At 41.8% G+C, this 25,286-nt stretch overlaps 1 protein-coding gene across 5 annotated transcripts in view; it reads left to right on the top strand.

The window, feature by feature from the left end:
- Positions 1 to 25,286, top strand: part of LOC122559777 (anoctamin-4) — a 194,091-nt gene that overhangs the window by 32,431 nt on the left and 136,374 nt on the right. For 3 of the 5 annotated variants that reach the window (XM_043709787.2, XM_087997098.1, XM_087997097.1), the window contains exon 3: positions 931 to 1,176. In XM_043709787.2, the coding sequence (XP_043565722.2) occupies positions 931 to 1,176 (246 nt within the window). Of the gene's footprint in view, positions 1 to 930; positions 1,177 to 23,464; positions 23,741 to 25,286 lie in introns of those variants that run through there. The other 2 variants (XM_087997101.1, XM_087997099.1) reach the window with 2 other exon arrangements.

Raw genomic sequence — 25,286 nt, 5'->3', positions numbered from 1 at the left:
GTCTTATTTTAGCATTTTAGCCACAGAAGGACTGTGTAAGAGAAAGGGAAATTCATTCATGTACCTAACACCAATGAAGACAATTTGGAAATTCATAAGATGGAGGGTGATGCTGTCAGATCTGTTGAGTTTCTCCAGCACTTCCTGGTTATCTTTCAGATTTCTGGCATCGCATTATTTTGCTTTTATTTGAGTGATAATGCAAAGGCCAAAAGGTGGTCCATAGCTAAATAAGGCACAATTTGCTAAGAGGAGAAAGTGAGGACTGCAGATGCTGGAGATCAGAGCTGAAAATGTGTTGCTGGAAAAGTGCAGCAGGTCAGGCAGCATCCAAGGAACAGGAGAATCGACGTTTCAGGCATAAGCCCTTCTTCAGGAATTCCTGAAGAAGGGCTTATGCCCGAAACGTCGATTCCCCTGCTCCTTGGATGCTGCCTGACCTGCTGCGCTTTTCCAGCAACACAATTTGCTAAGACACCACATACCGTCACCTTAAAATAAAGCTTGACCCGCTCATTATAGTAAAATAATGATGATAGGAGTGAGGTTGAGAAGATTAAAATGTAATTAAAGTTGTCCATTATGCATGGGTGCATCCAAGTTAGCTGAATAAAATAAGAATGAGATCCATGAAAGTTATCTCATCTAATCAACTTGAATGAGACTCTGTGAAAGAACAGGCTGTGTTAATTTGTTGTCATCTACTATAATTCAATAGAACAGTCGTGTAAAACAATGCTGTTACCATATTCATCACTGGATATTAAATCCTGTCATGTAAATCCAATCAAGCTAGAATAATATGGAGGTTAATCTGGCAAGGCGAACAATCCTATGTTGTGATCGAAACATGCAATGTCAATTAACAGTGTTTCTTTAATTGAAGTCAATGATTCCCTTCAAACTCACAAGATTGTGTCTGTTTTCCAGGTTTCGACATTGCGGGACAATTAGCGATTGGTCTCTCTGGATGGTCAGTGCCCTTTCCTCAAGATGGCCCACAGCCTTGCCATCGACCCCAGTACATGTGTAAGGACTTTAAGCCGCCTCCTTTCAAGCCATTTGTTTCTCAGAAGGACCAATCAGCCCCTGCCTCTTGTCCAGCCTCACTCTCCATCACGCCAGTGCTTTCTTACTACAGCAGCAGCCAGGAAACACTCAGCCAAGAAACTGAAGGTAGGACAAATAACAAGGCACATCCCCACAGTTTCCTTTATATTGTTTAAAGCATGTAGAAACATCTACTCATCCCTGCATTGTAGCAGCAACACCTACACCAGAGCCCAGTAGCTCCTAGAATGCTCAGAACACACCACTTGCCCACATGCCATCCTGACTTATAAATATATCGCCATGCCTTCACTGTCATTCAGTCAAAGTCCTTTAGCTCTCTCCCTAACAGTGCTGTAGGTCTTCCTACACCACATACACTGTAGCGATTCAAGAAGGTGACTCACTGCCACTTTCTTAAGGGGTGGGCAACAACTGCTGTCCCAGCCAATGACCCCTACATCCCACTAATTATTACATTAGAAATAAAACAGGAAAACATATCTTCAGTGGGTTCTCCAATAAATAACCCCAATTATGTAACTAAGTCCTTTTAATGTCTTGAAATATCCCAAGACATTCATGGGAGTATTGTCAGATAAAATGGAGTATGAAGAGAGTTAAAAAATAGGAGATATGTTCCATGCACTGGAATCAGCCTGGCCTCCTCCAGTTACTGAGACACATCAGTTACACCGACACTGTTCCATCACTCACCCCACCAACTCTGCACTCGCTCCAAGTTAAAATCAAGAAAGAGGAAGTATTATAACATTGTTAATTTAGAAATATGTTAATTAGAAAGTCTGCAGTGGTAACATTTTATTGTTCTACAATTTGACAGGATGCACTGATGTGGAGTTAGTTGGTTGTAGGACTATACAAACTTTGAATTTATTTTAAAAATAAATGGATCTCTTCCATAGAGTCACTGAGAAAATTAAAATGACTTTGCTTTCTGGACTTCTTCAGGTCATAGAATCATAGAGTCATAGAGATGTACAGCATGGAAACAGACCCTTTGGTCCAACTTATCCGTGCTGACTAGATATCCTAAACTAATCTAGTTCCATTTGCCAGCACTTGGTCCATACCCCTCTAAACCCTTCCTATTCATATACCATCCAGATGTCTTTTAAATGCTGTAATTGTACCAGCTTCCACCACTTCCACTGGCAGCTCATTCCATACACATACTACCCTCTGTGTGAACAAGGCAAAAGTGAGCACTGCAGATGCTGGAAATCAGAGTCTAGGTTAGAGTGGTGCTGGAAAAGCACAGCAGGTCAGGCAGCATCTGAGGAGCAGGAAAACCGATGTTTTGGGCAAAAGCCCTTCACCAGGAATCAAGTGTAAACAAGTTGCCCCTTAGGTCTCTTTTATATCTTACCCCTCTCACCCTAAACCTATGCTTTCTAGCTCTGGACACACCCCTCCCCCGGGGAAAAAAATCTTGTCTGTTTGTCCTATCTGTGCCCCTCATGATTTTATAAACCTCTATAAAGTCATCCCTCAGCATCTGATGCACCAGGGTAAACACCCCCAGCCTATTCAACCTCTCCTTGCAGCTCAAATCCTCCAACCCTGGCAACATCCTTGTAAATCTCTTCTGAACCCTTTCAAGTTTCACAACATCAATCCGATAGCAGGGAGAGCAGAATTACATGCAATATTCCAACAGTGGTCTAACCAATGTCCTGTACAGCTGCAACATGACCTCCTGACGCCTGTACTCAATGCTCTGACCAATAAAGGAAAGCATACCAAACACCTTCTTCATTTCCCATCTACCCGTGACTCCACTTTCAAGGAGCTATGAACCACACTCCAAGATCTCTTTGTTTATTACCATTAAATGTATAGGTCCTGCCCTGATTTGTCTTTCCAAAATGCAGCACCTTAAACTAAACTCCTTCTCCCAGTTTTTGACCCACTGGCCCATATGATCAAGGTCCCGTTGAACTCTGACGTAACCTTCTTTGTTACCCACAACATCTCCAGTTTTGATATCATCTGCGAACTTATGAACTATACCTCCGATGTTCACATCCAAATAATTTATCCTCCTTCTTACTCTTCTCTCCATAAGACCATAAGGTATAGGAGTTGAATTATTCCATTCAGTCCGTTGAGTCTGCTCCACCAGTCAATCATTGCTGATATGTTTCTCAACCCCATTCTCCAGTCTTCTCCTCATAATCCTTGATCCCCTGACCAATCAAGAACATATTTATCTCTGTTTTCAATACACTCAATGACTTGGCTTCCATAGCTCTCTGTGGCAATGAGTTCCACAGATTAACCACCCTCTGGCTGAAGAAATTCCACCTTATAGCAGTTCTAAAGGATTGTTGTTTCACCGAGGCCATGCTCTTGTGTCCGAGTCTTTCCACATCATCTCTATCCAGGCCTCTCAGAGTGCTGTGAGGTTCAATCAGATCCTCCCTCATCCTTCTAAACACCATTGAGTACAGACCCACAGTCATCAACCCCTCCTCATATGACAAGCCCTTCATCTTCTTGTAAACCTCCTCTGGACTCCCTCTGATGCCAACATTTCCTTCCTTAAGTTTTGGGTCCCTCTGGCCCAAGATTGCTCACAATATTCTAAATGTGGTATTACCAGTGCCTTATATAGCCTCAGCAGTACATTTCTATTCTTGTATTCTCGCCCTCTCAAAATGAATGTTAAAATTATATTTGCCTTCCTAACTCCCAATTGAACCGGCATGTTAACCTTAAGAGAAACCAGGACTCCCAAGTCCCTCTATGCTTCAGATTTCCTTGGCTTTGTTTCCAGTGAGGGGTTAGTGAAACTGTGAAATTAATGAATTCTTGCCACAAAGTCTTGGAGACTGTGTTGCATCTCAATTACATCACTGGAGTTTAAGTGTGATTTAAAAAAGCCTCTCTCCCAACTTCAGTGCCATTTAAAATTGCAGTTCGAAAGGATTAGTGTGGGCAGTCTTCATTTGTGTTCTTTATTCTTTTGTGGGTTATATGATTTGGGATTTGACTGACAAAAGGGTCTTATGTGATGTGGAAAGTGGGGGCTTGAGGCTTCAATCAGATCAGCTTTGATTTTATAGAATGGCCAATTCGATGGGCCAAACAATCTGCTCCTATTTGCCAGCATTTTACAAGGAGACATGAATGCAATCCGATTAAAGGTTGGTTAGTGACACATTTGCTCCCAAAACACATTTTACATTCAATTTATTCCATACTTGATGAGCCCGCTATTTGCATTATGCAAAGAGATTATAAGAAGAAGAACTCCTGTAGATTTGTAATTAGTCATTCAGTCTTCCAATTGAGGATCTTCATTCATGAATTTGCAAACAGCTGGAAGGCTGGAAGGTAATCATTTTAAGTGAATTAGTAACAGTTAGAAAAGACTGGATTTGACATGAATGTTCCATTGGTTGTTTTAATTTCTTGTGATTGTAGATTACCAGCCTAGCTTGTTGTTCTATATAGTTTTCCAATATTACTGAACCAATTTTTGTCCTCTTAATAGTTCAGGACAAGCACACCTTTTTCTTTATTGTAAATGTGATTTGAATAAGGTTAAACATATTTGACCAGAACCTGTACTGATCTGGGGTTATGTTTCTTATGGCAAATTACAAATTACTTTGGGAAAAGTGGAATTTTCATTGCCTGAGGAAACAGTTCTGAATAGCTTGACTTTGCATGGCCTAGGAATCAACTATTACATCATATCTTCTGTTCAAAATCAGCAGAAATGATTCTGTTCCTTGAACAGTTGGTTGCTGCACAAGTGATGAACTGAATGTGATTTCTTTACACAAAGCACTTAGCAGCAGTGGTTGAGAAATGGACCTATGCATACAAGGGAACCTTAACTGAGCAAGCAATGGTCTGATAAAGCAGTAGGGAAACTCCACAGAATGAAATGGATGGGGTGTGAAGGAGGTGGGGAACAAGATGCTTTCAATATAACAGAAAACCTCATATTTTCTGCCTGAAGGCAGGTCTAACCCACAGCATCTCAACCTCCACCAAGGGCAGGGCAAGGAGACAGATCCTGAATCCAGTCAGAGAAGAAATCCAACCGTTTGCTTTTGGTGCCAATCTAATCTGCAGCAGCCATCTAACAGGGACCCTGAGCTTTTTAAGAATTTTAAATAATGATCTGATTAGACTGAGTCAACATAGAGTCATAGAGTAGATTACTTACAGTGTGGAAACAGGCCTTTCAGCCCAACAAGTCCGCACCGACCCTCCGAAGACAAACCCACCCAGACCCATTCCCCTACATTTACCCCTTCACCTAACACTACAGGCAATTTAGCATGGCCAATTCATCTGACCTGCACATTTTTGGACTGTGGGAGGAAACCGGAGCATCCGGAGGAAACCCACGCAGACACAGGGAGAATGTGCAAACTCCACACAGACAGTTGTCTGAGGCAGGAATTGAACCTGGGTCTCTGGCGCTGTGAGACAGCAGTGCTAACCACTGTGCCACCGTGCCACCCAAATAGAGTAATAGACTCATACAGCATAGAAACAGGATCTTTAGCCTAACTCGTCCATGCCATCCAGGTTTTTTAAACTGAACTAGTCCCATTTGCTTACAATTGGTCCAGATCCGTCTAAACCTTCCTTATTCATGTCCTTGTCCAAATGTCTTTTAAATGTTGTAATTGTAGCCACCTCTACCACTGCATTGCTGTTTGATACAGCAACTGCTCACATCCAAGCAAACTTACTAACTATACCTCTTATGCTCACATCACATCATCTTGTATGTGAGCATAAGAGATACAAAGTTTGTAAGTTTGCAGATGACACCAAAATTGGAGATGTAGTGGACAACGAAGAAGGTTACCTCAGATTACAACAGGATCTTGATCAGATGGGCCAATGGGCTGAGACGTGGCAGATGGAGTTCAATTCAGATAAATGTGAGGTGCTGCATTTTGGGAAAGCAAATCTTAGCAGGACTTATACACTTAATGGTAAGGTCCTAGGGAGTGTTGTTGAACAAAGAAACCTTGGAGTGCAGGTTCATAGCTCCTTGAAAGTGGAGTCGCAGGTAGATAGGATAGTGAAGAAGGCATTTGGTATACTTTCCTTTATCGGTCAGAGTATTGAGTACAGGAGTTGGGAGGTCATGTTGTGGCTGCACAGGACATTGGTTAGGCCACTGTTGGAATATTGCATGCAATTCTGGTCTCCTTCCTATTGGAAAGATGTTGTGAAACTTGAAAGGGTTCAGAAAAGATTTGCAAGGATGTTGCCAGGGTTGGAGGATTTGAGCTATAGGGAGCGGCTGAACGGGTTGAGGCTTTTTTCCCTGGAGCGTCGGAGGCTGAGGGGTGACCTCATTGAGGTTTACAAAATTATGAGGGGCATGGATAGGATAAATAGACAAAGTCTTTTCCCTGGGTTTGGAGAGTCGAGAACTAGAGGGCATAGATTTAGGGTGAGAGGGGAAAGATATAACTGGCAACCTTTTCATGCAGAGGATGGTACATATATGGAATGAGCTGCCAGATGAAGTGGTAGAGGTTAGTACAATTCAACATTTAAAAGGCATTTGGATGGGTATATAAATAGGAAGGGTTTGGAGGGATATGAGCCGGGTGCTGGCAGGTGGGACTAGATTGGGTTGGGATATCTGGTTGGCATGGATGGGTTGGACTGAAGGGTCTGTTTCCATGCTGTACATCTCTATGACTCTAACTGCTCTGCCTAGGACCGTAAGAAACCAAAGAGAGTTGTGAACATAGCCAAGTATATCATGCAAGCCAACCTTCCATCCATTGACTCTATCTACACTTTCCAATACCTTGGAAAGGCAGCTAAGATCATCAAAGACTCCTCCCAACCCGATAAGAATCTCTTCTAAACTCTTCCGTCGGGCAGATGATACAAACCCTTCAACAGATTCATGAACAACTTCTTTCCCACTGTTATTAGACAATAGACAATAGACTATAGACAATAGGTGCAGGAGTAGGCCATTCTGCCCTTCGAGCCTGCACCACCATTCAACATGATCATGGCTGATCATCCTTAATCAGTATCCTGTTCCTGCCTTATCTCCATAATCCTTGATTCTACAATCCTTGAGAGCCCAATCCAACTCTTTCTTAAATGAATCCAGTGACTGGGCCTCCACTGCCCTCTGGGGCAGAGCATTCCACACAGCCACCACTCTCTGGGTGAAGATGTTTCTCCTCATCTCTGTCCTAAATGGTCTACCCCATATTTTTAAGCTGTGTCCTTTGGTTCGGCACTCACCCATCAGCGGAAACATGTTTCCTGCCTCCAGAGTGTCCAAGCCTTTAATAATCTTATATGTCTCAATCATATCCCCTCTCAGTCTTCTAAACTCAAGGGTATACAAGCCCAGTCGCTCCAGTCTTTCAGCATAAGGTAATCCCGCCATTCCAGGAATTGACCTCGTAAACCTACGCTGCACTCCCTCAATAGCCAGAATGTCTTTCCTCAAATTTGGAGACCAGAACTGCACACAGTACTCCAGGTGTGGTCTCACCAGGGCCCTGTACAGCTGCAGAAGAACCTCTTTGCTTTTATACTCAATCCCTCTTGTTATGAAGGCCAGCATGCTATTAGCCTTCTTCACTACCTGCTGTACCTGCATGCTTACCTTCATTGTCTGGTGTACAAGAACACCCAGATCTCTCTGTACTGCCCCTTTACCTAAATTGATTCCATTTAGGTAGTAATCTGCCTTCCTATTCTTGCTACCAAAGTGGATAACCATACATTTATCCACATTAAACTGCATCTGCCATGCATCTAACCACTCACCTAACTTGTCCAGGTCACCCTGTAATCTCCTAACATCGTCATCATATTTCACCCTGCCAACCAGCTTAGCATCATCAGCAAATTTGCTAATGTTATTACTGATACCATCTTCTATATCATTAACATATATTGTAAAAAGCTGCGGTCCCAGTACTGATCCCTGCGGTACCCCACAGGTCACTGCCTGCCATTCCGAAATGGAACCGTTTATCACTACTCTTTGTTTCCTATCAGCCAACCAACTTTCACTCCAAGTTAGTACTTTGCCCCCAATACCATGTGCCCTAGTTTTGCTCACTAACCCCCTATGTGGGACTTTATCAAAAGCTTTCTGAAAGTCCAGGTACACTACATCTACTGGATCTCTCTTGTCCATCTTCAGAGTTACATCCTCAAAAAATTCCAGAAGATTAGTCAAGCATGATTTCCCCTTCATAAATCCATGCTGACTCTGACCTATCCTGTTACTACTATCCAGATGTGTCGTAATTTCATCCTTTATAATAGACTCCAGCATCTTTCCCACCACTGAGGTCAGACTAACTGGTCTATAATTTCCTGCTTTCTCTCTCTTACCTTTCTTAAAAAGTGGTATAACATTAGCCACCCTCCAATCCGCAGAAACTGATCCTGAATCTATCAAACTCTGGAAAATAATCACCAACGCAGCCACGATTTCTCGAGCCACCTCCTTCAGTACCCTGGGATGTAGACCATCAGGCCCCGGGGACTTATCAACCTTCAGACCTAACAGTCTCTCCAACACCAAATCCTGGCAAATATAAATTCCCTTAAGTTCAGGTCCTTCAGCCACTGTTACCTCAGGGAGATTGCTTGTGTCTTCCCTAGTGAACACAGATCTAAAGTACCAATTCAATTCTTCTGCCATTTCTTTGTTCCCCGTAATATATTCCCCTGTTTCTGTCTTCAAGGGCCCAATTTTAGTCTTAACCATTTTTTTGCCTTTCACATACCTAAAAAAACTTTTACTATCCTCCTTTATATTATTGGCCAGTTTACCTTCGTACCTCATTTTTTCTCTGCATTATTTCCTTCTTAGTAATCCTCTGTTGTTCTTTAAAAGCTTCCCAGTCCTCCATTTTCCCACTCATCTTTGCTATGTTATACTTTTACTCTTTTAACTTTATATGTTTCTTAACTTTCCTCGTCAGCCATGACCACCCATGCCTCTTCCTAGGACCTTTCTTCCTTTTTGGAATGAACTGATCCTGCAACTTCTGCAGTATACCCAGAAATATCCGCCATTGTTCCTCCACTGTCATCTCTGCTAAGGTATTGCACCATTGAACTTTGGCCAGCTCCTCCCTCATATCTCCATAGTTCCCTTTATTCAACAGAAATATTGTCACTTCCGATTGTACCCTCTCCCTCGGCTGAATGGACCTCTCAGATTTCAAATCTAATGTTGATCTTGCTTTGTATGCCTTCTTTACAGCTGTAACTTTGTATTCCTTGCTCTGTTCAATCACCCAGTGACCTTTGTACATTACGATCTGCCTGTTCTAGACATCAAACAAAACTTTTTACTGTACTTAGGTGCGTGACAATAATAGATCAAATCAAATCATTTCCTCTGGCAGTTCATTCCATGTACGCTCCACCCTCTGTGTGAAAAGGTTGCCCCTCAGATCCCTTTTAAATCTTTCCACTTTCACTTGAAGCCTATGCCTTCTAGTTTTGGACTCCTCTACTCTGGGGAAACGACTTTGGCTATTCACCATATCCATGCCTCTCAAGATTTTATAAACCTCTATAAGGTCACCCCTCAGCTTCTTACACTCCAGAGAAAAAAGTCCTAGCCTATCCAGCCTCCCCTTATAACTCAAACCCTCCAGTTTTGGTAACATCATTGTAAATCATTTTTGCGTCCGTTCCAGTTTAATAACATCCTTCCGATAGCAGGGCAATCAGCATTGAATGCAATATTCTAAATATGGCCTTTCCAATGTCTTGTACAGCCATAATGTGGATGTATGAGAGGGAAATTATATTTGAATGTTTTTGAGGATGTTATTGGCAAAGAAGTTAAAGGGGAACTAGCAGATATGGTGTATTTAGATTTTCAGGTGGCTTTCAATAAATCCCCCACAGGAAGTCAGTAAACAAAATTGCAGCATATTAAATGGAGAGTAATTTACTGGCACAGATTGTGGACTGATTAACAGAAAGAAAACAGAGAATATGATTCAATGGGTTGTTCTCAGGTTGGCAGGCTGTGACTAATAGGATACTGCAAGGATCAATGCTTGCTCCCAATTGTTCACAATCCATATCAATGATTTATCTGTGTGGATTAAATGTAATATTAGTTTGAGTTCACTGATGGCACAACATTTGGTCGGAATGTGTGTTTTGAGGAAGATGCAAAAAGGCTTGAAGGGGATTTGACCTTGCTGTCATTCTTACTGCAAGACGCAGGCAAGAATCTTTTTCAAATTTCAGATTATCAATCTGTTTCCTTTTTGTTTTGAGTGTGAGCTGCAATGCCTGTTCACACAGTAAGGGGTGTCAACAGAAAAGTGAATGTTGTATAAGAACTCGCACACACTTGTACAGCTGGCTGGAAAAGATCCTGTTGGTTCATTTTAATCATTTGTGGGATGTCAGCATTGTTGACGAGTGCAGTGTTTGCTGCCCATCCCTAATTGTCCTTGTACAAAATTGTTTGCTGAGACATTTCAAAGGGCAGCAAAGAGTCATTCTTATTATAGTGGGTCTGGACACACATCTGAGCCAGACCACATCAAGACTAGTAATGGACTAGCAATCAAGAATCCAAGAGTAAAGTTCTTTGAATTTGGGTTTGAATTCCACCATGACAGAGGGGGGAATTCGAATACAACATAAACATGGAATTTAAACAGTGCTGGTCTATTGGTGATCATATGACCATTGTTTAGATCAGAGTGGTGCTGGAAAAGTACAGCAGGTCAGGCAGCTCCTCGGACGCTGCCTGACCTGCTGTGCTTTTCCAGCACCACTCTGATCTAAACTCTGGTTTCCAGCATCTACAGTCCTCACTTTTGCCATATGACCATTGTCAGTCATCATAAAAACCCATCTGGTTCATGAATATACTTTTGGGAAAAAAATCCACTGTCCTAATGTGACTCACAGAAATGTAGTTGACTGTTAACTGCTTTCTGAAAGGACTTAACCAGTGCTCAGTTTAAGGATGATTAGGGATGGATAGTAAATGCTATCCCAATCTGTAGCACCCACATCCCACCAATCAATAAAGAACAAAACAAAATGGCAGATTTCCTTCATGCCAGTGAAACAGACCTTTTTGGTTACAACAATTGACAGTGATTAGATGGTTACCATTAGTGTAGCCTTTCATTCCAGATTTTACTGAATTCACATTTCACCATCTGCAGTTAAATAGTGCAGTGACATTACCACTTCATCACTGCTTGTCCTATACCTTCCTATACAGACACACTGACACCCCCTACCCACCTACCCAGTACCATGCAGAAAACAGAAATCAGACCAATTATGGGAGAATAATATGTGGAAAATCTCCCTCTGTAAGCAAGGACTGATTAGGGATAGTAAACATGGCTTTGTGCATAGGAAATCGTATCTCATTAACTTGATTGAGTTTTTTGAAAAAACTATCAAAGAAAAATGATGATGGCAGAGCTGTGGCTGTGATCTATATGGACTTCAGTAAGGTGCTGAACAAGGTTTCTCATGGTCGGTTGATTAGCAAGTTAGATCATATGGCATACAGGAAGAATTAGCCACTTGGATACAGAACTGGTTCGAAGGTAGAAGACAGAGGGTAGTGGTGGAGGGTTACGTTTCAGACTGGAGGCTGGTGGAGTGGCACAAAGATCGATGCTGGGTCCATTGCTTTTTTGTCATTTATATAAATGATTTGGAAGTGAATATAGGAGGTATAGTTAGTAAGTTTGCAGATGACACCAAAATTGGAGGTGTAGTAGACAACGAAGAAGGTTACCTCAGAGTATAATGGGATCTTGATCATATGGACCAATGGGCCAAGGAGTGGCAGATGGAGTTTAATTTAGATAAATGTGAGTTGCTGCATATTGGAAAGATAAATCAGGACAGGACACATATACTTAATGGTAAGGTCCTAGGGAGTGTTGCTGAACAAAGAGACCTTGGAGTGCAGATTCATAGTTCCTTGAAAGTGCAGTCGCAGGTAGACAGGATAGTGAAAAAGGCGTTTGGTATGCTTTCCTGTATTGGTCAGAGCATTAAGTATAGGAGTTGGGAGGTTGCAGCCACTTTGGGAATACTACTTGCAATTCTGATCTCCCTGCTATAGAGGATGTTGTGAAACCTGAAAGGGTTCAGAAAAGATTTACAAGGATGTTGCCAGAATTGGAGGACTTGAGCTGTAAAGAGAGGCTGAATAGGCTAGGGCTGTTTTCCCTCGAGCGTTGGAGGCTGAGGGTGACCTCAGAGATGTTTATAATATATGATGGGCATGAATGGGTATGGATAGCTCAGGTCCTTTCCCCAGGGTGGGAGAGCCCAAAACGAGAGGGCATAGGTTTAAGGTGAGAGGGGAAAGATATAAAAGGGACCTAAGGGCAACTTTTTCATGCAGAGGGTGGTGCATGTATGGAGATGAGCTGCCAGAGGAAGTGGTGGAGGTGGGTACAATTACAGCATTTAAAAGGCATCTGGATGAGTATATGAATAGGAAGGGTTTAGAGGAATATGGGCCAAATGCTAGCAAAAGGGGACTAGATTAATGTAGGATATCTGGTTGGCATAGACAAATTGGATTGAAGGGTCTATTTTCACGCTGTATCCCTTTAGACATGACCATTATTACAGAATTATGCACCTTTCGTACAAGGTGATTTTCAGGGACAATTACTTACTCTTAAGTGTGTCAAGACAAATGGCTTGATAGCATGTTAAGTGAGTGTGATGCAAGGTCCAGGGATTTAATGGGCACCCAGGACAATCAAAAGGGTAGCAAGGGCATTTGTCAAGAAACTCATCTGTTTTAATAGGACAAATTATATTAGTAAGATAGTCATAGCTCACTTACCATAATGTTCTCTTCAATAATCTTTTACATGTGACTTTTTTTTTGTCATGCCTGATCTAAGAGGTTTTTTTTTAATTGGTTTCTGCCCCAGTGGCTTTCAGTTAGAAGCTTATGGAAAAATTGCAACTGTTCTTTCTGACTGTGAGAGGCGAATCTGCTCTCTTATGAATACTGTTTAAAGGTCAGATAAAGACATAAGTTTTTCATATTAATATTATATTGTTGCGCAACAAAATCTGCAAAACATAAACACTGTGGAGCATGGCATTTTAATGTTTATGTTTAAAAGGATGATTTTAATTTGGAAAAGCAATGTCAGTTATCTTTCTACTTAGTGCTTCAGCTAATCAAATCTTCTTGACTGAGGATTAGCTTGTCATCACTCTAGCAATGTGAAGCACAGATGAGAAATTGTCTTAAATGCAATCAACTTACAAAGCAAAATTAGTTTGAATTTCCGTGGCTCTCTGCCTTTCCTCTAATAATCCAAAGTGGCTGCAAGTATATAACAAGTCTGTAACTGCACTGCAGCACCATGACCCAATAGTTAGAGGCTTCAAAACCTTTCAAAGTCTGAACACATTACTAAACAGAAGTTCTGCTTTATATTTCAATATTTGCTTTTGATCATATTGTGAATTGGTAACTGCTAATGTTTGTCATTTTCTATGGTGCAACAAGTATTTCTGAACCTGATATCGTGCTGGTCATTTCAGTTAGACAATAGACAATAGACAATAGGTGCAGGAGTAGGCCATTCAGCCCTTCAAGCCTGCACCGCCATTCAATATAATCATGGCTGATCATTCCTAATCAGTATCCTGTTCCTGCCTTACCTCCATAACCCTTGATTCCACTATCTTTAAGAGCTCTATCCAACTCCTTCTTAAATGAATCCAGAGAGTGGGCCTCCACTGCCCCCTGTGGCAGAGCATTCCACACAGCCACCACTCTCTGGGTGAAGAAGTTTCTCCTGAGCTCTGTCCTAAATGGTCTACCCCGTATTTTTAAGCTGTGTCCTCTGGTTCGGCACTCACCCATCAGTGGAAATATGTTTTCTACTGCCAGAGTGTCCAATCATTTCATAATCTTATACGTCTCAATCAGATCCCCTCTCAATCTTCGAAACTCAAGGGTATACAAGCCCAGTCGCTTCAGTCTTTCAGTGTAAGGTAATCCTGCCATTCCAGGAATTGACCTCGTGAACCTACGCTGCACTCCCTCAATAGCCAGAATGTCTTTTCTCAAATTTAGAGACCAGAACTGCACACAGTACTCCAGGTGTGGTCTCACCAGGGCCCTGTACAGCTGCAGAAGCATCTCTTTGCTTCTATACTCAATTCCTCTTGTTATGAAGGCCAGCATGCTGTTAGCCTTCTTCACTACCTGCTGTACCTGCATGCTTGCCTTCATTGACTGGTGTACAAGAACACCCAGATCTCTCTGTACTGCCCCTTTACCTAAATTGATTCCATTGAGGTAGTAGTCTGCCTTCCTGTTCTTGCTACCAAAGTGGATAACCATACATTTATCCACATTAAACTGCATCTGCCATGCATCTGCCCACTCACCTAACTTGTCCAGGTCACCCTGTAATCTCTTAACATCCTCATCACTTTTCACCCTGCCACCCAGCTTAGTATCATCAGCAAATTTGCTAATGTTATTGCTGATACCATCTTCTATATCATTAACATATATTGTAAAAAGCTGTGGTCCCAGCACGGATCCCTGCGGTACCCCACAGGTCACTGCCTGCCATTCCGAAATGGAGCCGTTTATCACTACCCTTTGTTTCCTATTAGCCAACCAATTTTCAATCCAATCTAGTACTTTGCCCCCAGTACCATGCACCCTAATTTTACTCACTAACCTCCTGTGTGGGACTTTATCAAAAGCTTTCTGAAAGTCCAGGTACACTACATCTACTGGATTTCCCTCGTCCAACTTCATAGTTACATCCTCAAAAAATTCAAGAAGATTAGTCAAGCATGATTTCCCCTTCATAAATCCATGCTGACTCTGTCCTATCCTGTTACTACTATCCAGATGTGCAGTAATTTCATCCTTTATAATAGACTCCAGCATCTTTCCCACCACTGAGGTCAGACTAACTGGTCTATAATTACCTGCTTTCTCTCGCCCACCTTTCTTAAAAAGTGGTATAACATTTGCCACCCTCCAATCCTCAGGAACCGACCCCGAATCTATTGAACTCTGGAAAATAATCACCAACGCATCCACGATTTCCCGAGCCACCTCCTTCAGTACCCTGGGATGCAGACCATCAGGTCCCGGAGACTTATCAACCTTCAGACCTAACAGCTTCTCCAACACCAAATCCTGGCAAATATAAATTCCCTTAAGTTCAGGTCCTTCAGCCACTCTAAGAATCCATCTCTGAGGCACTCCACAAAGTCTCTTTCTTGTGGCCCAATACCATCCTGATTCTCCCAGTCTACCTGCATGTCAAAATCCCCCATGACAACTGTAGTGACATCTTTGCGACAGGCCAATTTCAGCTCCTGATTTAACTTACATCCGACATTCAGACTACTGTTTGGGGGCCTGTAGGTGACTCCCAAGAGGGTCTTTTTACCCTTGGTATTTCGAAGCTCTATCCACACTGACTCTACATCTCCTGACTCTAGGTCCCCCTGCGCAAGGGACTGAATACCATCCCTTACTAACAAGGCCACCCCACCCCCTCTGCCCGTCAGTCTGTCCTTACGATAACACGTGTAGCCTTGAATATTCATTTCCCAGGCCCTGTCCACTTGAAGCCACGTCTCAGTTATCCCCACAATATCGTATCTGCCAATTTCCAAAAGAGCCTCAAGCTCATCCATCTTATGTCTAATGCTTTGTGCATTCATGTGTAGTATTTTTAATTTGTTACTGCTCTCACCCTTCCCATCAACCCTTATTTCACTCAACCTTACAGCATGATGCCTTTCCGAGTTTTCTGCCTCATTAATACAGTTGTCTTTCTTGACTTCTCTTGTTCTAACTTTCCCTTCAATTTCCTTTTTAAACATCCAGCTTGTCCCCTCCCCCCCCGCTACTTAGTTTAAATCTAGCGGTGTTGCAGTAGAAAACCTGCCTGCCAGAATACTGGTCCCTAACCTATTTAGGTGCAAGCCATCTCTCTTGTAGAATTTATGTTTACCACAAAATATACCCCAGTGATCCAAGAACTTGAATCCTTGCTTCCTGCACCAGTTCCCAACCACACGTTCAAGTCCATTATCTCCCTGTTTCTGGCCACACTAGCCCGAGGAAATGGAAGCAAACCAGAGATAACCACCTTGGACGTCCTGCTTTTCAGCCTTCTTCCTAGTTCTCCGAAGTCTCGCTGTAGTATGTTCCTCCTCTTCTTCCCGGCATCATTTGTGCCGACATGTACCACCACCTCTGGCTCTTCACCCTCATCCTTGAGGATTTCCTGCACTCTGTCCGCGATGTCTTTCACTCTAGCACCAGGAAAGCAACACACCATCCTTAAATCCCTTCTGCTGCCACAAAAACCCCGGTCAGTTCCTCTCACGATGGAGTCCCCAATTACCACGGCTCTGTGCGATGTCCGACTCTTCCGCTCTGCCTCTGCGGCAACTTTTGATTGACAAACGTGGCCGCCTTGCGAACTGGCAGTGTCATCAGTATCTGCATCCAAAAGCTTCAACTTGTTCCTGACAGGTACTTCTTCCGGGGTCTCTTGCACCTGTCTCCTCTCTGCCTTCCTCATCATTTGCTCTCTTCTGCTCTCTTCTGGCATGATTGGTGTAATAACATCGCTGAAGGTCTTGTCCAGAAAGATTTCGTTCTCTCGGATGAGCCTAAGGTCTTCGAGTTCTTTCGTCAGCGTTGCAATATGCTCGGTCAATTGCTGAATGTGCACACACTTTCCACACATATACGAGCCAGACACACCAGAGTCGTTGACCTCCCACATCAAGCACGTAGCGCACTGAACCAGCTGGGCAGTCATGTCTTCACCTTCTTCAACTGTGGTGTAATCACTTCACTCAACCTCCTTGTCAAAGAGTCCTGAGATGAAGCCTCACTCCTCGATCTAAACTTCCTTAGACCCTCTTTTTGTGGCACGTCTGTGGACTCTTAATTAAGGTTAGAGGAGGAGGGAGGGAGGGAGACCCTACTTTGTAGGACCTGGGGTTTAGAACACACCCTCTCTTATAGTAATCACTCACCTTCCCGACCGGCTTTGCGCTCCGTCTGAACTTCCGCCCAGCTCCCGGCGCTCTCTGTTGCGAAAAGACAGTTCTATGTCTCGACCTCCAGATTAGTTTGCAATGTTTTTTTTCAGTAGTTTATGTAAACATTTAGATTTTTCAAAGACGCAATTTAACTTTGGCTAAGTTTAGAAGTTAATTACGTGGATGTTTTTGCACATTTTGAATGTATTTTATCGTGTGCAGCTAAGGGGTTGAAATTAGAAAGATGACAAATAAAAAATCAATTTTTTTGTCCATGTTCTTTATTGAATTACACCTACAGTGCCCTAGAATCTTTTCATGGTTCAACATTGTGCAAGATTGTTTATGAAAGTGCTAACAATTATGGTATATTCTTCTAACTACAAAAGTAGCATCAAAATGTTACGTGATTGTAATACGCAAAGATTGATTTAGCTCTGAGGTGAACTGAAAGGGGAAATTATTATTCTGTGATTTTGAGCTGTGCCTACACTGCAAGACAAATAAAATGAGATGCATAGACAATGTATAACTCTAATATTATAGCAATGTAGATAGCTAATGTTGTTCATAAACCTCAAGACATCTGTCTCAACAAGAATCTTACCTCACACGAGTTTACACATAGGACAGCACACAGACCATACATCACACTGTGAGATATATTGACCAAGGAAACCATGTGAGGTTCGGCAGCCAGGGTAAACAGTTCTTGTGTTATTTAAGAGATTCTCCCTTACTTCGATTTTGTCCTGTGTCTATTAAGGATTGCCTTTTGTCCCTTGTTTCTCTGACAAACTAATCCTGGCGGTTCCCAGGATGGGTTTGAGTGATCTGAGTGGGAGTGGGAGTGTCTGCGTCATCCAGAAGGGAGATAATAATGTTGTGATTCATCAGTTGATTTGAAAATCCCACTCCTCTAGCTATTGTAGTCTAAAAACACCCACTCTTGATGAATCCTCCCCACCACCCCCAGATGCTTTCCACTTATCAACACTACCTGTCTAAACCCCACTCCCCATCACCCTCAAACCTACTGGCACTGTCCTTTATTTGACTTCCTAAGATTTGACCACCCTGTCAGTAGCAACCAGTTACATCTTTCTGATCTGTATTGGAGGAGTTCTCCATGCCCCCTACATTGGTGCTGCACAAATGCAAAGGCCTTTGGATTTTTTAAAAAACATTTTAAGTTATAAGAAGTTGGAGTGAGGTTGCCTCCATTTTGAGGTAGCTCCTCACTTACCTACCTGCTGCAACAGTCAGCTTTTGGTTCCAAATTGAAGGGCCTCCCGTTGGCTTTGAGAGTTCCCCCTGGCTTCCTTACTTGTGCCTTGTGCATGTCCTCTGGTCACTGATTGGCCAATTTGGGGAAAACCATGAGTGAGATACAGTTCACCAGACTGCGTGGTCTTGTGACTCCCTTTGGAATCTGACAGTGACAGGGATCTTGAAGTCCAAAGGAAAATCCAAATTCCTCTGTATTTGCCACGAGAGGTAGGTGCAAATCAGTGCAATTTTAGGCATAAATATGTTATCTTCATAAGTACATGGGCTACTATGGAATCAGAATACAGATGCTTATATGTACCTGATGACAGGAAGAATTTGATTGCAGGTCGAAGAAGAGGAAGGTATTTGAGAATGTTCATTGAAGTTATCCCACAGTATGATGTCACTATAAATGGCACTCAAATATGGTGATGCATTTTATGCGAAGGTGAATTGGTTTAATTTAAGAATGTGCAAAATAGGGTCAAGGGTGGACAATCTGGCCTATCAAACATACAATCGCTGCTGAACTTTGGTCTCAACTCAACTTTGCTACCCATTCCCCGTATTCCTTGATTCAGTGAGAACCTAAACTACATCCCTGAACCTTAAATATATTCAATCCACAACCCTCCAGGGTAAGAAGCTGTGATTGCACTTTCAAACAAATCTCCACGACTTGGGGCCACAGTAATGGTTTTCTGCTCTTTAACATGACCCTGACTGCTGACTGAAAACTCAAAATTTGCCCAAAGGTGCTGCTAGCACTTTAGATAAAATGAATATGAGGAAAACAAATTGAATTCTTTTTAATCATTCATAGGATGTGGGTGTCACTGACTTGGTATGCATTTATTGCCTGTCCTTAGTTGCCCTTGAGAAGTTGGTGGTGAATCGACTTCTTGAACTCCTCTTCTGTACTGTATGATTCAATGCTTGTTAGCCCCAAACTGGATATTGTCCAGGTTATGCTGCATTTGGACAGGACATGTATGGCTTCAGTACCTGAGGTGTCGTGAATGCTGTACAGCCATCAGCAACCATCCCCATACTGACCTTATGACGGGCGGAAAGATGGTATACAGTATATACTTCCACCATGCAAGTAATGCAATAAGCTCACTCCTTTTTGACCAAGCCTTTAGCACTTCTTAGGTGGATTGGTGTCAAATTCTAACTGATACTATTACAATGGAGTGGACTGGGATGTCTTATGGTTAATGGCAGTAAATGCATGTGTTGGTAGGGCTTGATTGATAGTGCAACTTTATTATACAGTCTAGTACTTGCAGCTTATTACAAGCCTGTTTGTTGCCATTACCTACTGACCACAGATCCTTGGGTGCTGATAGCATCCTGAAGTTCATTCTCTCATATGTAACAAAACTAGGTAATGAATTTGGATTATTCTTTGTAGCACTTTGCTTTACTTCTTTGTCTATAATTCAGACGCTTGTCCAATAACTACAGGACCCAAGTCAGGAATGTGATGAAATACTCCCCTCTTGCCTGGATGAGTGCAGCTCCAACAGCACTCAAGAAGCTTGACACCATCCAGAACAAAGCAAGTCATTTGGCATCCCATCCTTTGGCACACCATCCACCACCTTCAATATTCACTCCCTCCACCACTGACACACACTGTGTACCAGCTAGAAGATTCACTGCAGCAACTCACTCATCCTTCAACACCACGTTCCAAACACATGAAATCTATCATCTAAGAGGACCAGGGCAGCATATGCATGTAAACACCAGCATATACAAGTTTACTTCCACGTAACACAGCATTCTATTATGACTATGATAGGAAAATTGTGCCGGTAATCAATCCCCACAATTCTACAGTCACACCATTTGTATAAACATGTTGATTCAATCGCCAAGTGGCCAACTATTTCCCTTTATTACTTCCAACTATTGGAATAGACTTTAACCAAGTTTCTTAATAAATTTAAAACAATCCATCTCCTATAAACAAAGCTCACTCTTAAAAACAAGTGGCAAGGCTAGTTAATATCTAACACATGTTCCAGAATTAGACATGTATTCCTTTTAATCCTAAAATGGATAAGGTCTCACAACACAAAAGACAACAACATCTCTGCAGAGATATTTTAGAAAAAGGGCTAATGGAGAAGCAGTTTTAAGGGTCAATGACCTAAAACAACAAAAGATAAGACTTAATGAATAATTGCTTGGCAATGCAAAACTTAAACTAGACAATAATTTGAAACTTTACATCCTACACTTATCAGAACTAAAACACAAGAAACAGTCTTAAAAAAAGGAAAATCATTTTATTCACATAAAAAGCAAGTACAGATTGGTTGGGTCATCACTGGCATGGAGACGCCGTAAAAACAGTCAGCTGTCAATCTTAATTCTTACTCCAGGCCAGTAGATTATGATTGGTCAGGGTGTTGCCATGGAGATGCAGCTGAGATTGGCTTTCTTTCCTTTCTTCATGAAAATAGTGTAATATACAGACCCTTGCCTACATAAAACAGGGTCCTGTGAATGAATGTTTGGAGCTTCTAGCATGTGCAAATACTTCACAGTTTGAGCCTAACTGATGATCTTTAAGTTGGTTTACATTGTTGGCAGTTCTGGACCAATGTAAGATCTTCCAAACATCACTCTATTTCAGATGGAAACCAATCTCAATTCAAGCCTTTGGATAATAGTCAAACTTCAGCTTTTCAGTGTTTTCAAGTTAATCAAATCAGTGAGGCATGAAAACTTTATTGGGTTCTCAAGTAGTTCAATCACAAGATGGAGAGAAATTGTTTCATAGTTATACTGTTGCTTTAGAGGATTCTTCCTTCTTGTTATACCCCCTACGTTTGTGGAATCAAAATTCCTGTCCATCATCATAGGGATCTCCATAGACTAATTCCAAAATGATTGTTTCCTGTAATTAGGGGTATCAAAACTTAGTTCTTGTCTTCCTAAAATCTTTGCATTGTTGTGTTCCCAAAGTGAATTGACTTGTGTGTAAATGTCACTTGGATCATAGCCCACATTAAACTGTTGATCTCATGTCCAAGAAACTACCTGGGTTCCCTTTAAACTCTGGGAAAGATTACTTTTTAAACCAGGAAGTGTGCCAATGGTTCAATATCTTCCAGTTCTCCAATTAGGCCATAAATATACATATGTATTTCCATCAAACCTGGCTTGGAAATATATATCTGTTTCTCCAATGTCACTGGGTTAAAATCCTGAAACTCTCTCCCTCATAGCATTGTGGGTCTACCTACAGCACATGAACTGCAGCAGTTCAAGAAGGCACTTCACCACCAGTTGTTCAAGAGCAACTAGGAACAGGCAATAATTTCTGGACTAGCCAGGGATGCCTACATCATGAGAACAAAGAAAAAGAAAGCAATCTAACTTTAAATAATACATATTTACCCTCTTCTAATAGCACCTTAAGCTGCTTACTGTCAGATTGTGTTTGGTAATTTCCCTGTGAAATAACTTGGGATGTTGTCCTATGGTAAAGACATTTGATGAAGTGCCACCCAACAGACTTGTCAGCAAAGTTAAACCCATGGATTATAAGGGATACTGGCAACATGGATATGAACTTGGTTGAGTAATGGGAAACAGAGCTGTGTTGAAAGGTTGTTCTTTGGACAGAATTGAGGGTGCCCAGAGTTTGATGCTAGGGCCACTGCTTTCCGGGATTAATATGACTGATTCAGGCCTTGGTCTATAGGACACTTCAGAATTTGCCAGTGGCACACATCTGGAAATATTGTGAACTGTGAGGAGTATAATGTCAGACTTCGAGAGGACAGCTCCAGGCTGGTGAAATGGGCAAGCGAGTGTCAGGTGAAATTTAAAGCAGGGAAATGTGAAATGAGTCATTTTGCAAGGAAGAATAAGGAGAGGCAATACAAAATTAAAGGGATAATTTTATACAAGAACAAAGAGAGCTGGGAGTGCATGTACATGATTCATTGCAGACACCAGGTTGAGAAAATGGATTTGACTGCGGTATAGGATGTGTATTATAGGTCACAAACCAAAGCTATAGTAAACCTGTATTTAAGATTGGTTTGGCATCAACTGAAAGATTTTGCTGACTTTTAAGCACCACACTTTGGGGAAGATGTGAAGGGTTAGTGTTTGGGACGGTTGCACATGTTTTAGACATTGGGAGAATGCAGAAAAGATTCATGTGAGTGGTTCTAGGGCTGAAGAACTTCAGTTATCAAGACAGATGGTTGAAATTGGCACTGTTTACCGTGAAGAAGAGAATGTTGAGAGGAGATTCAGTTGAGGTGTTCGGGAGGGCTGTGGGCAGAGTCGATGGAGAGTAACTGTTCCATTAGTGAGAGTATTGCAAACTAGAGGGCGCTAATTTAAGTGATTAACAAAGGAACCAAAGATAACGGGAGAGGGGGATGATCTTCCAAGTGGTTCAGGTCTGGAAATGCACTGAGCAGCAGGTTCAGTTGTGACCTCTAAAGGGGAACTATCTGAAGAGAATAAACGCTGCATTATTGCAGAGAGAAGGCAGGAGAGTGGGACTAGCTCGGTTGCTCTCAGAGGCAGCTAGTTTGGATACAACGGGTTCAGTTTGTACCATATTCATTCTGTGCACTATAGAATGCACGCTGTCACTGTTCCAAAAGTGTGAAGACATTCAGGATAAGTCCCGAAAACTTTTAGATTTTCAAATATATTTAGTGATGGCAGTGTACCGTGCCAATACAATTTAAGATACCGTTTACAGTGTTGACTTAAAGCATAATATTTGCAGAAGTTAATGGCATCTTTAAAGGCCATCATGATAAGGGGTCATATCAGTTCAGCCAGATGCTTATGAATAGGTTCTTTGCTAAGACATCCTGTCAGTGCTATTTACTCAACAAGAGGTTAAGTGACTGTGCCTGCTACAGTGTGTCAGTTAGTGCCCGTGTTGACACACTTCATTCTATTGCGATTGGCTGACTGCAGTCACTGTTCAAGAATACTAAAATCTTCCTGCAGCTCTATCATGGACCAAATGAGCAGAAACCAACCTCGGCGAACAAGCTGCAGACTAAGGCTCGCTATGACTGAATTCTGATCGTCAGAATGAGTCAAGAGGATGCAGTACACACTGCAGCTGAGGTTGACATCAGACTGATTCCTGAGTGATTTAATTGCCCCTTATTTTGTTTGCTAATGTCAGTCATGTGATTTGCTTGAGTTTTGCTCGGGTATCTTGTGTATTTGCATCCGCCTGAATGGGCTGAAGAACTGCTGTGTTTTTTCAACGTTATTTAGATTCTTAAACGGTCGAGCTAGTTGTGATTGGACCTACATGCTTGTACCGGTAGGTGCTGGTTGTTTGGGGGAGTGGAGTCAGTCTCCGATTGCTGTATGTTACAGTTCACTGACCTTCACTTTGTGCAAGGACGGAATATTAAACTGTAGATATTTAAGAGTTACATAAAACCTCTGCAGTCTCGAGTGCACGTAATGCTTTTAAAACTGTATTGACTGCTATGGTAGTCGGACCCTATAATGTTTGTATATGGTATGCCCTTGAAGAGGGGTTATGAGGTTAGATGCTTAATTAATAGACCTACTTGTACATGTGAGGAGTTAATCTGTAGTAATGCAGTTGTGAGAATGGTCTGGGATAGATCATGTACGGTTTAATATGAAACTGTCTGAAAGCTCATGTTTTTGAAACGAAGAAGTGTAAATGCTGAAAGTTGCGGTTGTGTTATGAAACCTTTCTTATTCTTTTCTGGGAGTCATGTACGTGAATATCGGAATGGTGCTGCAGAATGGGTACCTGAACACTTCCTTGAGATATGTTGGGTCTGTAAATGTCCTTTTCGGCTGTGTGTCTAAAACATGTGCAACCGTCCCAACGCCAGTCGGAGGAACCTTTCTGCAGTGACCTGCATTGACGTTAGCCTGCCTTGTTTTGTTTGAATTGAGCGCTCACTGATTTTAATGAAATGCTAATGTGACCTTGTGGAAGGGAAGCATTTCACTGTAATCACCTAAAGATAAGTACTTTTAAAATATGTACTATTGCCCGGACTCCTGAACCATAAGTTGATTTGTAACTCACCCCAATAGGTCTGTTAGTTAAACGGAATGGAGAAATTGTATCTATCTGGTTTTTTTTTGGCACATTTAAATGAAGGGAGAGCTGCATCGTACCTCTGTCTCAGTATATACTGCAGGGCATTCCCTTGGCTGACAACCAGCAAGATACTGTGACAGAAATTATCAGCTGAGTCACTGCAGTTTTAGACCAATGCCTGGGACATGTATTGCAATGCCAGGTTGTAATTTATGCAAAATTCATCCCTGCTGCACACTTATTAAAATCAAAGACTTTTTTTTCTTAAAATATTTCTTCCTCAAAGAATAATAGCTTCCTAAAATGGGATATGGACTGTGTACAGTTATAACAATTAATCTAATCACTTTAAATGTGCTGGAGTATATTGATTTAGGGCAGATTAAATGATTGCAATTTTGTTTTGAGACTTTTGTTTTAAACCAGCTATGGGGAGGCATTGAGATGCCTCTATCAGGATGAAGTTGGCATAAGAATTGTGCAAGAGCCTTTTCCTACTTTTTGGTCTGTGGAATATTGATGTTAGCTGGAATTCTGTGTGCTGGTAGGTTTCTTTAATGAATTAGTTCTCTGTTTAACTTTATTGGGTATGTAATCATCATGGCTACAATAAAGGAGTCCATTCAGCCCACCTGTATCAATTCAGTACTAGTCACTGAAACTTTTTTGGTTTTAATTTTTTATAGGCTGCTTTTGAGATTAGTAACACACAGGTATAACGCAGAGGTTTTAAAATTTGAATTATTGCTAGAAAAATGATTTGTGGAATTTCTGCTTT

This window comes from Chiloscyllium plagiosum, unplaced genomic scaffold (genome assembly GCF_037043375.1).
Source record: "Chiloscyllium plagiosum isolate Xiang-an unplaced genomic scaffold, Cpla_swu_hap1 HiC_scaffold_19, whole genome shotgun sequence".
Classification (NCBI taxonomy): domain Eukaryota; kingdom Metazoa; phylum Chordata; class Chondrichthyes; order Orectolobiformes; family Hemiscylliidae; genus Chiloscyllium; species Chiloscyllium plagiosum.
Note: the sequence above shows the minus strand (reverse complement) of the source record. Positions and strands in the feature narration are given on the sequence as shown.